The sequence below is a fragment of the Natrix helvetica genome, assembly GCF_964273705.1.
Source record: "Natrix helvetica genome assembly, chromosome: 5".
Taxonomy (NCBI): Eukaryota; Metazoa; Chordata; class Lepidosauria; order Squamata; family Natricidae; genus Natrix; species Natrix helvetica.
This window is the reverse complement of record NC_138551.1, coordinates 89231273-89248665: the sequence shown is the minus strand read 5'-3', so window position 1 is coordinate 89248665 and position 17393 is coordinate 89231273. Positions and strand designations below refer to the sequence as shown.

Below are 17393 nucleotides of genomic sequence, written 5' to 3'. Positions count from 1 at the left end.
GCCACACTTTCTATTATCCTACTATGCACTTTCTATTGTGGGAAAATGGGAGGGGGGATTGTACAGAGTTAGATGATACGTAGCCATAACAAAATTCTTTCTAGAAAGCCAAGGTCATCCTTTGTCTTTGCATCTCTGCACCTGACTGGAACTGGATGGGTGGAAGCTGCCAAGATGGCAGTGGAAGATTGGACCATATAATGGATTTGTGGGTGTGGAGGGAAGATCTTGAACTTTAACTGGGTAGGGAAAACCAGGAAGCCTTCAGATTTGGGTTTTCACAGATATGCCAACATGGATCTCTTAATAAATCAGAACTTTGAGGAATCCTTTGCCTCAGATTTACTTTCTATTTGGAATCCTGACAACTATCAGACCAAAGTATACAATGCAAAGTAATGATCTCTAGGTGTTATTTTCCTTTGAGCATATGCAAGAAACTCATTTTATTTCCCTTTTTTGAGTGATGGGTAAAGGAACTATTTATATCTCCAGGACCTACCGCAACTCAGCACATAAGCACGGTTCCTTGCTCCTCATTTTCAGTTCTGTGAGAGGAAAGTCTCGGATTGCCTTCAAATTGCTTGTGAGAGATGGGAGTTGAGAAAAATACCAGTGTGGCAATCCTCTTAAATGACTACCTGGGGAAGAAGGTGATTGGCAGTGTAGCATTAGTCAAGTTTCCGAATGTCGGTAGAAGATTCAGCATTGGCTGAGTGAAAGTCACAGCTGCCACAGTTTCAAAGCTAAGCTGAATAAGCATACCTTCCTTTCAAAAATGCACACGTGCAATTTAAGGGTGACTAGAGACCAAGCAATTCCCTTTCATTTGGTTCACATTTTTGCTTTTTTCCCCAAAGTGAACATTTTGTCATGAGCTCAAGTATTCCCCGTTTCTCTTCTGCTGGCCCCAGGCTCTCTGCTGAATTCCGTCCACGCGTGCACAGACAGGATCAATCCAAGGCTGACTCGCCTTCAGCTTATCTCTGCTCCAAATGATTGATTCTCCCTCTTTAAGGATAATTTGCTGTTTAATTCCATGTACTGCAAATCCCTCTGTGAAATCTAATTCATTCCGATCAACAGCTCCCACTTTGGGGGAAGAATACCAGAGAGCTGCCTTTTATTCTTTATTATCGCGACCCGTGTCATGCTTTTACATTACTCGTATCTATGGATTAAAGAAAAACATCTCGTAATGCACTTTTGAATAGTTGCGTGCTGTGTGTTTACATACTGTGCATTTACATGCATATAAACACACTCAGAGGGACATGGTGGCTCAGGGGCTAAGACGCTGAGCTCGTCAATCAGAAAGGTCAGCAGTTCAGCAGTTCGAATCCCTAGCGTCGAGTGAGCTCCCGTTACTTGTCATGCTTTTGCCAACCTAGCAGTCCGAAAACACATAAAAAACACAAGTAGAAAAATAGGGACCACCTTTGCTAGGAAGGTAACAGCGTTCTGTGCGCCTTCAGCATTTAGTCATGCCGGCCACATGACCACGGAGACGACTTTGGACAGCGCTGGCTCTTCAACTTTGAAACGGAGATGAGCACCGCCCCCTAGAGTCTAGCATATATGTGGGAAGGGAACATTTACCTTTTAAGCACACACATATTACACAATAAATAATTTATTTCACTGGTTACTGATTAAGCTGATTGATAATGTTATTTTCTGTAGGCAGAGCTGTACACTGGGTTTCAAGGTTGTATTTATGACTGCTCTCTTGATGCTGCCTAGATTAGTGGTTGCAATGCCAGGGCTGACTTCATTCAAGTTGTGAGTTTGGGAGGGAAAAGCTTTCAAGCTCTTTTAAGCAATCAGACGGTCAAATTTCCTTTCTTAAAGGAGGTACCTGGGTCACTTCATCCCTGTGGAAGTATTGTATGAATATGAAACGGAATCAAACCACCGTGGGGTACAGCATTCAACTCAAATCCATGCTGAGCCATGATGAAGCTTATTGGGTGTCCTGGAGCAAGACACCATTTTTCAGCCTAATCTACCTCATGGTGATTTCATCAGGTTGCAGTAAAATTGCTCCATTTATATTCCCCATAGCCCAAGGACTGGCAACTTGTGACCATCAGATGCTTTGTGTTCCATACCCTATGAGACACAGCCAGCATAGCTAGTGATCAAAGGTGACTTCTTCTTGTGCCATATTCATCATCGGACATTAGCGATCATGTTGGCAATCCTATTTTTGTCAACAGCTGCACGAAAAAGTGCTGCTGAGTTTTGTCCAAACCAGTCCCTTAGATTTTGAACCCATGATGTTCTTCTTTTGCCTGGACCTCGTTTGCCTGCAATCGTTCCTTAGAGGATTAAGTGAAGGACGCCATATTTTTCTGGGTGTCGCATCACATGTCCAAAATATTCTAACTATCAAATGTGACAGAAACAGTAATTCAAGATTTTATGGAAGATGCTACTGTTCCTTTTGGGAAAAAAGAATAGTGTAAATGTAGTTGTGCTCGTAAAGGCACACTCGACTGCCCCACAGCATTGTAAATGACCATACATTGTTCCTGCCCTGCCCTACAACTGCAGGTGGTCATTGATTTATGACCACAATCGAACCCAACATTTCTGTTGCTGAGACATTAAATTAGTTTTGCCTCATTTTATGACCATTCTTTCTACAGTTGTTAAGTGAAACACTGCAGTTGTTAAGTTAGTAACATGGTTCTTAAGTGAATCTGGTTTTCCCATTGATTTCACTGGTCAGAAGGTCGCAAAAGGAGATCACATGAGGTTTAATTATAGGTTTCTGTACATTAATACCCTTAAAATATTTTAAACTGTCTAATAGGTTTTAAAGAAAAGGCTATGGGAGCGAGTAAAAAACAACAACTTCTTAGCATTTAATTATTCAAATATTGTTCTCTTACTATGATGGGGATTTAATTTTTTTTGTTACGTTTTGTTCATTTATGTATTGATGGTTAGATTTATGTCTCACCTTTCTACCAAGAGCCCATGACAGGTTCATGGAGATCTCCCTTCATATTATGCAACAGCAGCAACAACAACAATCCTATAAGATTGACTGGGCTGAGAGAAAATGATTGACCCAAAATTACCCAGGGAGCTTTCATGGCTGAAAAGGGACTAGTCCAGTGGTGGGATTCAGCCAGTTCATACCTATTCGGGAGAACCAGTTGTTAACTTTCTGAGCAGTTCAGAGCACCGGTTGTTGGAAGAAATCTCATTTTGCTTTTTTACACTTTACAGGGCTAATCCTGTAAGGAAGGCAGGAAGGAAACATTCTGGTGTTGCTTCTAGCCTAACCTTTATTGCCCTGATTACAGAAACTGCCTCTCCGGTTAACCCTTATTACAGCTAAGGCGAAGCGCCCATCAGCCCGAGTGACGTTGAGTTGGCCATGCCCGCATGGTCACATGACCACCAAGCCACACCTACCCAGCTGGTCATTAGGGCAGAGAACCGGTAGTTAAATTATTTGAATCCCAACACTGGACTAGCCCCTGGCAGCTCAACTGCTGACTTTCCTTGTGAAAATAATGGGTTGAAGTTCAACAGACTGAGTGAATTCAAGCATAGTTCAAATCATCTTAGAGAGGAAAGATATATGTTTGCTCTCTTTTGATGAACTGGTGTTAGATCAACATAATGTGAAAGACTGATCAATATTATTTAGCATGGTCAAGTTGTAATGTTATGTTTAAAACTGATGCTTATTGTATGTATACAGTATGTTATGCTCCAGTTTGATACAGTGGTTAAGGCATCAGGCTAGAGACCAGGAAAATGTGAGTCTAGTGTAGCTTAGGGTCAAACTGGGTGGACTTTGAGCCAGTCACTCTCTCTCTCACGATGTAGCAGCAATTACTTGGCAAGAAGTCAGGAACAGATCTTGTCTCCTGCAAACTCCCCCCCCCCCTTTACTCCTCTTTATTCCATTCATCATCCATCTGTGGCCTTACTTCCAAGTTGACTCTTGTTCCTTAGCTCTTCCCTTCATCTGGCAACTCTGTGCATGCACACATCAGGAACAGGCTCCAGCTGTTCTTCTGCCCCACTGATATCTGACTCCAAAGGCAGCTGATAACTGTCGGACAGCCCTGGCCCCATCTCTGCCTCTGATGTAGAGCACTCATCACAGCTTTCCCAGACTCCAGGACGGGTCCATGTTCCTCCCCAATCTTCTCACTGTCTAAGTCTGCCACCAGCTCTGCTGGTGGGCCACAATAGCTCCTCTCTTCATATTATCAATTGTAACGTATTGCTCATTTTAACAATTGGTTTTCTTCCATAAATATTAATACTTTTAAGATTGGGAAATGGTAGAAAAAAGTTTCAGAGGATGAAAGCAAGTTGTTTTGCTTACAAAACATGATAGAAAAGGAATATGCCAGTACTATTCATCTATTATCTTTGAGTCTGAGCCCAAGATAATTTTTAGTCTATGCAAATAGGTTTTTATAGATTTTCCAGCCCAATAAATCCTACACAAGACCCATTTCAATGAAACCGGAATACTCAGTGGCTGGTTTTCAACAAACAGAAATGTTCAATCAAGTTTTAATGCAGGCTGTTTAGCACCAATTAAGACAATTGATTGATTTTAGCTGACAGTGAAGAACTCTTAAGATATAACCAACCCATTCAACCCTGTGTTTTTTGCTAGGCATTTGAAATGTAGCTTTTTCTTCCTTATCCTGTAGTATCTCTGCTTATAAAACTCCTTCCTCAAAGCATTATTCCTGACTGGAGACATCTGTTCTTATCTTAATACCCTGGCATATTTTAGTAGCAATAATAATGTTAACAACAACAAAAACAGTGGGTTCACTGGTGTTCTGGATCAGCTGAAATACCATTCATCTTGCATCAAGCCCATTCAGGGAAAAGACAAGGTGTCTGCTAGCATTGTGTGGGGGTGGTATTTATACAATTCAAAATGTAAACACATTTCTACAGATATACACAACAAACTGACAGGATCACCTTTGCATACATGGAAAGGAACTCCTCCAAAGAGCTACAAGAATAGAGTTCAGATCTGACCTCTAAAAGGGGTTCCTGCCAGTATGGGGGTGGAGGAATCTCATCTTTGCAGGAGGTGGTAGCAGCTTAGAACCTTTCCTGCTGGCTTCCCCATTAACTTTCTGGGGAAGCCAGCAGAGAGTACTGCAAATGGCAATGACATGATCACAAGGTGCATGGCAACCAGTTGGCTACCAAGCATCCAGATCGTGATTCATGTGACCACAGGAGTAATGGTATAATACTTTGTAATGACTGGAAATGCTTTATGTATCCATTCTGTGGCTGCCGTAATTGCAGATTGTTGTTAAATGAATGGCCCTAAATTAAGGACTACCTGTAATTTACTTCAGAAATACTATAAACATTATTCTTTTTTCACAAGGATAACTTCTCAGAGGACTGCCATTTGTCAGAAATGGTATAGGGCAGGGGTGTCAAACTCAAGGCCCGGGGACAGGATTCGGCCTGCGGGATGCTTAGATCTGGTCTGTGGGGTCGCCCTAGAAACAGCAAAGGACCAGCCCTCAGTGCCTTTTGCCAGCGAAAATGGAGCTTGGGAGGGCCACACATCGCCCTCCGAGGCTCCATTTTTGGTTGTGACAACGTCCTGCTGCACCCTGCCAGTGAAAACGGAGCTCTGTTTTCACTGGCAGAGGGTGGCAGGAAGCCATCACAGCTGAAAATGGAGCTCGGGAGCCCATTTTTGCTGGCAGAGTGCTCGGGCCACCACAGACGCCCCGACATGAATGATGTCAAGCTGGCCATGCCCACCCTGGCCCCTGAGGTCAAACACAACCCTGATGCGACCCTCAATGAAATCAAGTTTGACATCCCTCATGTAGGGTCTCCTGCTTTGGCCTACAAGGTTTCTTCCAACTCTGTTAATCTAATCTAATCTAATGTTGTGAGTAATCCTGGCTTTCTTGTCTGTATCTTGTCTTTTTATGTACACTGAGAGCATATTCACCACAGACAAATTCCTTGTGTGTCCAATCACACTTGGCCAATAAAGAATTCTATTCTGTCCTGTCCTGTCCCATCCTATCCTATACATATGTTCATTTCAGGAACCTGTGTCATTCCCATTTTCAGTGTTACTGTTTCAGAAATTCTAATACCTATTTATGACCTTGCTAGGAAACAGTTTGGTACACTGACAGCATGCTTCCATTTCCAAGGCAATTGTCTCAGTTTTACATGTCATTTGATTTTTATTTATGTTTAGGAGCTGGATTAAGCTGTATTTCCAAGGAGAGGAGCACCATCCAATCATTATGATTACACTGACAAATTGCAATCACAAATAAAACACTCCACTACACTTCATCTTCCACAAACATTTGTAAAAAAAACATTTAAGTTAACTATAAATGAAATGCTCTTTCAAAGGACCACTTGAGAGGGCATTATCTCTTGTAATTTGATCTACAAGCTTAAAGGCTCCAGCTCAGAAGAAATTCAGAGGACATTCGGTGTTATAGCTTACTATACATTAACTATTAATCACTTACAGTAAATGAAACGTCCCTTTGCATTCCTCCATATAGTTTTTGAAGAACTATTTCCTTTCTAACGAAGTTTTCCTTTGAGTCAGCTTGATCCCTGGTTACTTTATGGAAAAGTATATTCTGGTTTTCTTGCTCATAGTTAGGCCATTTCCTTTTTCCATATTTTTTTTTTACTCCTTAGTTTAGCCTGAGTGTCAGCAACCTGTGGCTCCAGAGCTCTTTTGTCCCACTGCTGTGGCTCTCTGTCGGCTGGCCCCGCCCCTCACCCTCCCCTTCCAATCACTCATTGCCTGGCCTGAGAAGGAAGAGAGAGAGAGGGTGATATGGGGAGGGAGGGAGGGAGGGAGGGAGAGAGAGAGAGAGAGAGAGAGAGAGAGAGAGAGACCCGTTCCACATAGAAAACTCCAGGAGCCACAAAATCTGGGTAGGGGTGGCTGGTGTGTGTGTCAAGTGACGGTGTGGGAGTGAATGAGTGATGTTGAGTTGGCCACACCCACCCAAGTTTTGTGGCTCCCGGTGTTTCCTTTTCTGTGGGAAACAGGTCCAAATGGCTCTTTGAGTGTTGGAGGTTGCAGACCCTTGGTTTAGCCTATAGTGCAGATAGCTTCCTGTCTAGCCCGGTCCATTTCTTTTTAACCTTAAAGCCAGAGAAGACCAGCCAGTGCTAAGGCAGGTAAAAATGCCCCATGTTAATCCAGAACATCATTTCATTGTTTAAGATAATGTAAAGACATGGCTATAATATTCTCATTATTAACTATTAAAGTGCAGGCAAAATTTTACTACACAAATTTCTTATTGTGTAGTCTCCCTAGTGATCTGTAGTTAACTTCTGTTTTTCAAGATTTCACAGTATATTACAAACAATCAAAACCTCAGGATAAGTTTGTGAATGCACTTGTGTATATAGCACAAACAAAACCACTAATCTGTCCTATACTGAGACCATAGAAATGCAGCTTGTTTGGAATGTCATGGATCACTCACATGGGAGAACCGACAATAGCTGGGTCAATCTGGAGGTAAATTTAATTTTACAATTGCAGACTTTCAAATTTGAAGAGCTCCACCTGTTATGGTGGTTAGAAGTCAGAAAAAAAGGGGAGGAAACCTGGGGGTTTATTTTTCATTTGGGGGGGGGGAATGGATGCCTAAGAAACCCCCTTTTCTAAAATTTTCAATTTTTCCTATCTTGGTTTTTAGATTTCATAGATCGCTGGGCTCAGAACACTGTGGATTAAAAGGGAATTGATACCATGGATACAGCCTCAGCATGGATACTGGATGTTGTTATTAGACACAAAATAATCTTTTGGAAGATTAGAGTTGTACCTCTAGAGGATTGTCTAGAATCACTGTAAATCTGAATCAAACTTTAATGTGTCTATTTTTGCGTCATTGTTTCTTTCCTATGCCTACCATTTATTTGCTTGCTGTTTGATCAATGATAGTAATAAATACATTACTTATTTAATTCTTGCCCACTTTAAATTGGGCTGCATTATTCTTATTGACTTTTTATGTTTTATGTAAGCTTCCGTAGAAATCCTTGTAGGCTGAAGAGCAGGCGAATGAATGCTAAAATAAAACTGAACAATGTAGGTGGTAGCTGAATGTGAAATGAAGTAAATGGGCTTTTGGTTTGATTTAGGAAATTATTCCAGTTAAAAGCCATTTTTGCAGACTACGGGTTCTTTGAATTGCTACATGTACAATCTCCTTGATAAAGTGTAATGGGTTACCTACATGTAGGTTACTCTCATGAGTAGATGATTTCCTGTTGGTGACGCTTACAAACAGGAAATGCTTCATCTACTTGGTAAACTAATAATGCTCACAAAAAGCTGGTTCTTCACGTGATATCCATAACTATGTGGAGCTTTACACAGCACTCCACGAAAGATCCACTAAAAAGAAAAATGCCCATATAACAAAGTAAATGTCTCTTCTAACTCACAAAAGAAGATCCCTGGGAAAATAAAAGTAGAGGTCCTTTGAAGAATCAAAATTCTTGTTATGAGAAATAACTTAAGTTTTTAGAGATTACTATTGAATCCAAAGATTTACAACCATGAGGTCTTATCTATATTTTAAAAGGCAAATATCACTCACACATTACGAAATCTCCAGAACTGTAAAGCCTAAAAACTTCAAATTTGCCATGTATGTTCCACTTGGCTTCTAGGTGCTCACTAAAAAAGGATTTTTTGAAATTACCATGAGATGATTAGTATTTCTTATACAGCAATTATCACACTCAGATGCTAAGGAATTCTACTCCCCCTCCCCACTGGAAAAGAACTCTGCTCCATCTGCCAGTTGCCTCACATTCCGTTACCTCAGTTCAAACTGGCAGATGTTCCACTCCTTCACTCAGGAGCAGTCTGGGGCTTCTTACAGTTCTAAACGTCGTACCTCACCAAAATATCTATATCCTTCCACCTATGGAACTGCTTCTGGACTAAAGGCAGCAGGAGCGATATTTTCTTATGTGTTTCAATCACCGACCACCACTGAGCCAACGGATTGAACTGGAGTGAACCGGATTTCTCCTGCATTGCCTGATCACATAGTTTCATCGCTAAGCATAGGTATCCAGCTAGTACTATAATAACTAAAATGTTGTCTAGGGTTGACCAGACCTACGTTCAAATCTGCCCATAGCTCTTTAAACGTGGGTGGCTTTGGGCCAGCCATTCTCTCTTAGCCCAAAGTACTTCATAGGGTTCATGTGGGAGAAAAATGAAGGAGAATCGTCCACCCATTGCTTTGATCTCTTGGAATAAATCTAACAAAGGAATAAATTGCATTATAACTATCTTTAAAGGTCGTCTCCAAATAAGTATGATCACTGGAATGCAATAACTCAAAGGTGGCTAGAGGTTTAGATGGTGGTCCTGGGCGTCATCTGTAGATGGAATAAAGTAATGGTTTTGCAACTGATATGGTCACAGTGACTTTAAATATCAGAAACATCAAACATTGATTGCTTTCCCAATATAAAACACCAAAGGAGAAGCTATTCTTGTGGTTGACAGCTGGAGCATCTGTGTTAAATTGCTCCTTTTTTCATGAAGTATTCAACATTTTCCTTGTGGCTAAATGTACGTTTTAAAACAAAAAAAATCATAATCTATTATCCAGTTTCCCTCCTAATAAAGATATTCAGTTAAATTAAATTAAGTCTCCAGGAGCAAAATAAATTCACAAGAGAAGGAGACAACTTTTTTTTTCTAAATACTGATGAATACTGATGAAAACAACATATTATTCCACAGCATAAGAGGATTTACATATCTTTAATTATCTCCATGTGGTTTCAGTAATTCTTTAAATTAAGAATGTGCATAGTGCTTGTGGAAACTAGGTTTTTTTAAATAGAAATGTTAAATCAGACTATATATAAATTCCTTATTTCAACAGATTATCTCCTTGTGACTGACAGTAAATAAACATATAAGATTTGTTTTCTTTTTTAAAATCATTTTTATGAAGATATTGGGAATTAATATATTCATGGATTATTTTGCATCCTAGAAATTCAGCTGAATTTTTTTCTCCCTACTTTCTCATGTATGTGATTTTATCATACAAAGTTTTTCCCCCCAGCAATGTCTTTGATTTTTTTTGAATTAATTTAGACAAATGCATTTTTCTTGCATTGTATTTAAATTGATGCATTATTTACTGAAAAATCTGTTTACTGGATCAATAAAGGTAAAGGTTCCCTTCGCACATATGTGCTAGTCGTTCCTGACTCTAAGGGGCGGTGGTTATCTCCATTTCAAAGCCGAAGAGCCAGCGCTGTCCGAAGATGTCTCCGTGGTCATGTGGCCGGCATGACTAAACATCAAAGGCAGACGGAACACTGTTACCTTCCCAACAAAGATGGTTTCTGTTTTTCTATTTGTGTTTTTACATGCTTTCGAACTGCTAGGTTGGCAGAAGCTGGGACAAGTAACGAGAGCTCACGCCGTTCACAGCGCTAGGGATTCCAGCCACCAAACTGCTGACCTTTCTGATCGAAAAGCTCAGCGTCTTAGCCATTGAACCACTGCGTCAATGCATTGAATTTAATTAAAGTCAAGTGAAGTCATGAGGGGTATCAATAGAGTCAGGAATATCCCATGAACCACAAACGTACAAATGAAAAAATTGGATCTGACTTTGCATCCATTCTAAAGTTGACAATGCAAGAAGGTAAAAACAAGGCTAAGCTCCTCATGCCAAGTAGAAGTGGTTCACATGAAGAAAAGATAAAAGTAGGGATGAACGCAAGAAAAAAAACCATGGATTTGCTCACTCTCCTTCTTAAGTAACTTCTAAAACAAAATTCTAAAGGAACCCTTTACTTGATTATGAATGACATTCAAGACTGATGACCAAGCCAAATTTCTTTACTCACGTTCTGACACAATACAATCATGGTACTGATTGTGGGGGCTAATTATTCTGCATATCTGGAAGCAGGACATTTTGCATTCCCTAAGACTTGTAGCAAGTGAGGACTTCACATGATGTCAGCGTACCATCCCCATTATTTAGGCTAGCAGATAGAGGACAGAGATAGAGATAAAACATAGAGAAAGGAAGGGAAACAGGAAGAGAAATAAATTGAAGCAATGGCAGCTCACCTAACACCAAGTCACATGAACACCAACAATGCTCCAAGCCATTGCCATCTTGCAAAAGCACTTGACCTCCTTTCGGCTGCACTGATCCCTGCCCACTATCACCTTTTTAATATTGGCTCCTCAGTTCTTTGGCAAAGCTATTGGCAGAAAACTACTGCTATTTGTAAACCTTTTAAACATAAGTGCATCTTTCGTCATAAGCAGGACAGAAAACAGGACAGTCATACTTGAATGCTAAAACTGTCCTGCTCCAATGTATGGAAACTTTAAAGGCATGAAGGTCTATGGTGGTCACTCTATTCCAAGATAGATTTGGCTCTGTGCATTGTCCTCCTTGCTAAACAAAGCTTCTCTTTCAAGAGACCAACCTCACAATTATGATTGATGCAGATATGAAGCACATTCTGGAAATGTGTTCCATAGCTATCAAGAATTTGGTGATATCATTCAGAACAGAGCTGGAAGGGACCTTGGAAGTCTCAATGAGGAGACCCTATACGATTTTGTCTAATCAATTCTTAAAAACATGGTTGTCCAATCTCTTCTTAAAAGCCTCCACTGATGAAACACCCATAACTTCTGAAGGTTCCAGTGGATAATTATTCTCGCTATTAGGAAGTTTTTCCTTATTTCTAGGTTGTTTTTTTCCTTGTTTAGTTTCCATCCAATGTTTCTTGTCCTGTTCTCTGGTGCTTTGGAAAATAAGTTGACCCCTTCCTCTTAGTGACAACCCCTGAAATACTGGAACACTTCTATCATGTCTCCCCTAGTCCTTCTTTTCTCTAGACTAGCCATACCCAAATCCTGCAACAGTTCTTCAGATGTTTTAGTCTCCAGCTCTTTAATCACCTTAGTTGCTCTTCTCTGCACTCTTTCCAGAGTCTCTACATCTTTTTTATAATATGGTGACCAAAATTGGGTGCAGAATGACAGTAATGGAAGAAGTTGATTCATCCATTTTTTTCATCCTCATTCTTTTACTTGGTAGACTAAAATGAGTTATCTCAGTTTGAGAGTTGAGATGGCATGGCTAAGACCTAAGACATTTAGGTCCATTTATCACTACATCCAAATTTCTGGTGGTTGGTTGGCTTGGTCAATTGCTGCTGTTTTCCCAATTTCAAAATAGGCTACTTCTCAATTAAATGTTTTGCATGAACTGGGATATGGTAGTCAAATAGTGATCATTTTTATTTGTAGGTTTAAAATTTTGGGAACTACTTCCTCGTGTAAATCACTCAGATTTGCCCAGAAAAAATGAGCTATTACCTGCCAATCTCAACCTTAAAGGTAATATTGCACATTACGATCTCCCAGACTGGTAACTTCCAAATATAATGGATAGCTATCCAACACATCCTTAGCCTATGTACTGCTTTGGAATTATGGAAATTATAGTATAACCCATCTGCAAGCTTTTAAGCCCAACTTAAAGGCTGTTGCACATTATGGCATAGTTCTATGGTTGAATGGTGCACAGGCAATAAAGCATGAATATATGAGTCAATTTGGATGAGTAATTCAACAGCACAATATTAGACTGGAAGAAAAACAACTTTAGTGGTGTTCCAAGACAAAGGGCCTTTGCTGAATCATATTATCAACTCCAGACCAAAACCAAAAGATGCTACAGATCAGTAGTTAGTTGCATCTCAAAAGAAGGCATGAACCCCAGTCGTGCAAGAAAGGAAGATTTTGGGAAGTCAATAGAGTTTAAAAAACAAATGGAGTTATCTTACACTTGAGAATCTTATAGCAAAGATAAGTAAGTGTTTGTGTTTAATGTGTGTATATGTGTGAGAGAGTGTATTTATGGAAAAACAAAAGGAAAATCAGCCAAATAACTTGGAGAACCTGTCATTTAATACACACTTCAACTGAAAGATTTTCTGATACCCACAGAGGTGAATTCTCACTGGACCAAGATATTCTGATATGAAGGAGAAATAAAAAGCTGTCACTCTGGCAAAGGAACAGACAAGAGAAATTTCCAGTTTTGTGCTAATGGCCTTTTATAACACATCTCCTTCAACCTTGACAAATCTCAAGTTTTTTGTTCAAGGGACCATCTTGATAAAAAAAAATCACACAGGAAATAAACTTTATTTTTTGTCAGTTTTCCAAGTGAGCCCAATGTAAAGTTTAACAGACGGACAGGAGAAAAGCACATTCGGCACCATCAATTTCCTAGTGATTTCTCAATTAAAGCTAACTTGTTATGCAATGGAGACTAGGTAGATGGTTAAGGAGTATAGATGTAAAGGAATGAGAAGCCCCCAGTGGTAGGTGAAATCCAACACTTTTATAATTGTCACTGATTTCCACATAGTCAGAATATTTAATTCCAGGTGGCATATCTGAATTTAAAAAGGCTTATACACATGAATGCATAGAAGACTCTGAATGAAAAACCTATGTTATTGCCACCAGAACAAAACACCCTACATTTATCAAAACAACGTGAGAAAGGAAGGCATTTAAATGCACACACACACAAAAAAAACAACAAAAAACCCTGCCGCTGTACCTGTTAGGTAACATAAATGGTATCATCATCATCATTTTAAAGACGGAACCATGGGATGTTGAAAAGGTACTCCAGCCATTTTCCACATATCATGGTTACTTTAGCTTAACCACAAATTAGTGATACATCATGAAAGTTATTTCCATGCAATTATGGATTACATAATTGATTATAATTATGACATCAAACTATCAAGGATGCAGGAATCTGCGTACAGTAGAATGAAAATAAAATTGCCACAGCTGAGTTTTATACATGGTAACTATAAATAATGAGTTGGGGTTTTTTTATTTTAAAAAAATCTACCGCATTTTTCAGAGTATAAGACGCTCCAAAGTATAAGACGCACTTAGCTTTTGAGGAGGAAAACAAGGGAAAAATATCTGCCTCTGCTTCCTAGCAATCTGCCTCCTTGCAACAACCAGCACAGACAATATGCACTGTTTGTAGTGTTACATTTCAGACTATACTTGTACAGACGCTGTTAAAATTGATGTGCTTTCTGGAAGCATAGTTATTCTCTGCCATTTAAAAGAAGATACAATAGCACTGGGCCTCTTCAGATCAAGCATTTACTTTAAAAAGCTTCTTCATTTTGTTAAGTTGTCTAGAACAATAATAAAGCAGTCTTTAAAAAATAAGTCTAATAATTTGAACATTCTATAGGCATTTATAGTTATTGACTTACCTCCTTGCAGCAAACAGCCTGATTAGCACAAGGAAAAAAAATCTGCCTCTGCCTCCCAGCAATTTGCCTCATGGAGCAAACACCAAGTTTCACTTTCACTTTCTCCCGCTCATCAGCTGTTTCAGGCTGCAGGGATTGCTATAGCCTATTGCAGCCTCTGCAAGCCCCCATTTGCTGCAAGGAGATAAATTGCTGGGAGGCAGAGGCCAAAGAGTTGGGGCCGGTGAGTGGGTGGGGCTACATTCAGTGTATAAGATGTACCCAAGTTTTCACCCTTTTTTTGGGGATAAAGGTGCATCTTATACTCTGAAAAAAAAAGGTAAATTTTTTGGAGAATGTTGTTGCATAATTTGGAAGACTTCTAAAGATATAAATATGTAATGAAGCAATATATAGTAAATTCTGAATTAAATATGGCATGTGTAATGTGATACTCTTAATAAATATATTTAAATTAGAAAAAATAATTATTCCAATTAATTATCTTAATTATCCAGATATTCTATTATGTAAAATATGAAGGAAAAACATTAGGAACAGAATTCAAGCAATCAAAAAAAAAGAATGATTTAATCCCAATTGTTCATATTTTACCTCATCTTTATCCTGCACTTGGATGAAAAGAGGAAGCGCGAAACCCACTTGGGCCAATTCAGGAATAGCCACACTGTACTCCGAACTGTTGAATTCAGGAGCATTGTCATTTATGTCAATAACGAGGACGTTGAAGGTAGTCATCACGGTGGCATTGGAAGGCGTCCGATCATCATTTAATTCAGTTCCCTGAAAAAAATAAAGTAAAAATAAAATTTCACACAGAAACTGTGGACATCATCAAGAATTCATATTTCTTTTAGATTCAGCTACTTTTCATATAATTAGCGCTATGTGACTAAGATCAACAGAAGCTATGGAAGAAGTTAAACATATGATTAAGCTTGAAATGTAATCACACAACGGGTTTATATTATTATATGTGGTGGACATGCCCAAAGGCAAAAAATACTGGACAAAAATACATACATGGTTAAAAAAATGGTAAAGAAACACATAGATATAAAACCAGAAATATTTTTGTTGGGTACTTCACCAGAAAAATATAATAAAGGGAATTCATATTCAATTGTACACGTGTTAACAGCAGTAGAATAGTGTTTGCACAAGAGTGGAAAAACAAATATTATATTACCTTGTGTCTTTATTCCTAAACATATCTTTTTCTAAAAGTATCTAATCTTTGTTTCTAAAAATAATAATAATAATACCAGGTGTTGATTGCAAGAGAATACTCTGTAATTCTGTAATATAGGAAAGAAGTCTGGTTCATAGGTTGCAGGTACAGAGGACAGGTGTGGAATGAATCAGATCTCATGTCTCTTCTGTCAGCTAGGCGAACCTATGACACACAGGCAACCCATAGGTGACATGCAGAGCCCTCTCTGCAGGCACACCAGCCGTCGCCCCATCCCAGCTTCACTGCGCATGCATGCACGCCTCCTGCCAGCCACCTGATCTTCGGATCTCTGCCATGTATGAGCAGGTGGGGCACATACACAGGGTGGCACTCACATTGCATTTTGGGATCTTGCGCAGCTCCCCTGCAACCCATTTGGCTTCCAGGTTGGTGCAGGAAGCCTTCCAGGCCCAAAATGGGGCACAGGGAGGAGGGGGAGCTTGCATGGCACCAACCTGGAAGCACCTCCTGCACCAACCTGGAAGCCAAAAATGGGGGTTGGGGCGCATATGCAAGGGGGAAGGGGAGCATGGGAAGGGGGTGTCGCATGCGCATGCATGGGGGCAGGGCATGCTGGGGGGGGGTCACACACACATTGCATTATGAGTGCGAGTGAGCGTGCTGTCACACATGCATGCATGTGCTTTCAGCACGCAACAACAAAAAGGTTAGCCATCACTGAACTAGGTTATTTCAGACACACATTGGAACTACATCCATGTTGAGAAATAGTAATCACTTCCTTCCTATAATCTGCCACTTGGGCAATTGAAAGGCAATTCAACTTCAATTTCAATTTATTTGATTTGTTAGCCGCTCCCTCTCCACAAGGGACTCGGGGCGGCGTACAATAAATAAAAAGGCAGCTAAACCTTCTATCAACTCTCAAAATGACTCTAGCTGAACCCATGGACTTTTGGCAAAAAAAGATCCTTAATGGGATGCCATAGAGCCGGGGCAGGTGGGCAGGGCCACCCGCAATTTCCACTACCAGTTCTGCTTCAAACTTAGCAAACAGGGGGAGGGACTGAGTGAGGGAGCATTTTCTTCCCTATTGAAATAAAGGCTTTGCCTCAGTCAGATTTTTCTTTAACTAAAAAGAAAAATGAATTGTGGAAAGGAGCAAGATTTCAAGGGTAGCAATAATAGCGTATTGGCCATGTAGAATTCCGCTGAATGAAACTTAAGAGGGGTCAAATGGCCTAATTGGATGCCAACTTCTCCCCCTGACAAAGTCCTACCTTAGTCAGCAGAAGGTGGTGGTGGTGGTGGTGGTGGTGGTGGTGGTGGTGGTGGTGGTGTGTGTGTGTGTGTGTGTGTGTGTGTGTGTGAGAGAGAGAGAGAGAGAGAGAGAGAGAGAGAGAGAGAGAGAGAGAGAGAGAGAGAGAGAGAGAGAGAGAGAGAGAGAGAGAGAGAGAGAGAGAGAGAGAGAGAGAGAGAGAGAGAGAGAGAGAGAGAGAGAGAGAGAGAGAGAGAGAGGGAGGGAGAGAGATCATTCCAGTTTTTGGAAAATGCTATACTTTCCTAATCAATGACCCTTCTAGCAGATGCCCTCTCTCCCACCTCTATCCCTTCCATCTCAGTAGAATCTAATTCACTAAATATGTTTCCAGCTTTATATTGATTTTAATTAAAGATCTGTGATGGGGGGTGGGGAGGCGGGGAGAGGTTTGCAGAATTGAAAAGGGCTATTTGAGTATTTGTAGCTAAGCTGATTCCAACACTGTCATCAAACACTGCATCGTTTTTGGAAATGTGAGGACTGTTCTACATTTCTTTCCTA

At 40.1% G+C, this 17393-nt stretch overlaps 1 protein-coding gene across 1 annotated transcript in view; it reads right to left on the bottom strand.

The window, feature by feature from the left end:
* The window catches only part of CDH23 (cadherin related 23), a 677284-nt gene that overhangs the window by 362723 nt on the left and 297168 nt on the right, over positions 1–17393 (bottom strand). Inside the window, exon 11 of the mRNA XM_081954507.1 lies at positions 14971–15159. Within this exon, the coding sequence (XP_081810633.1) occupies positions 14971–15159 (189 nt within the window). The remainder of the gene's footprint in view (positions 1–14970; positions 15160–17393) is intronic.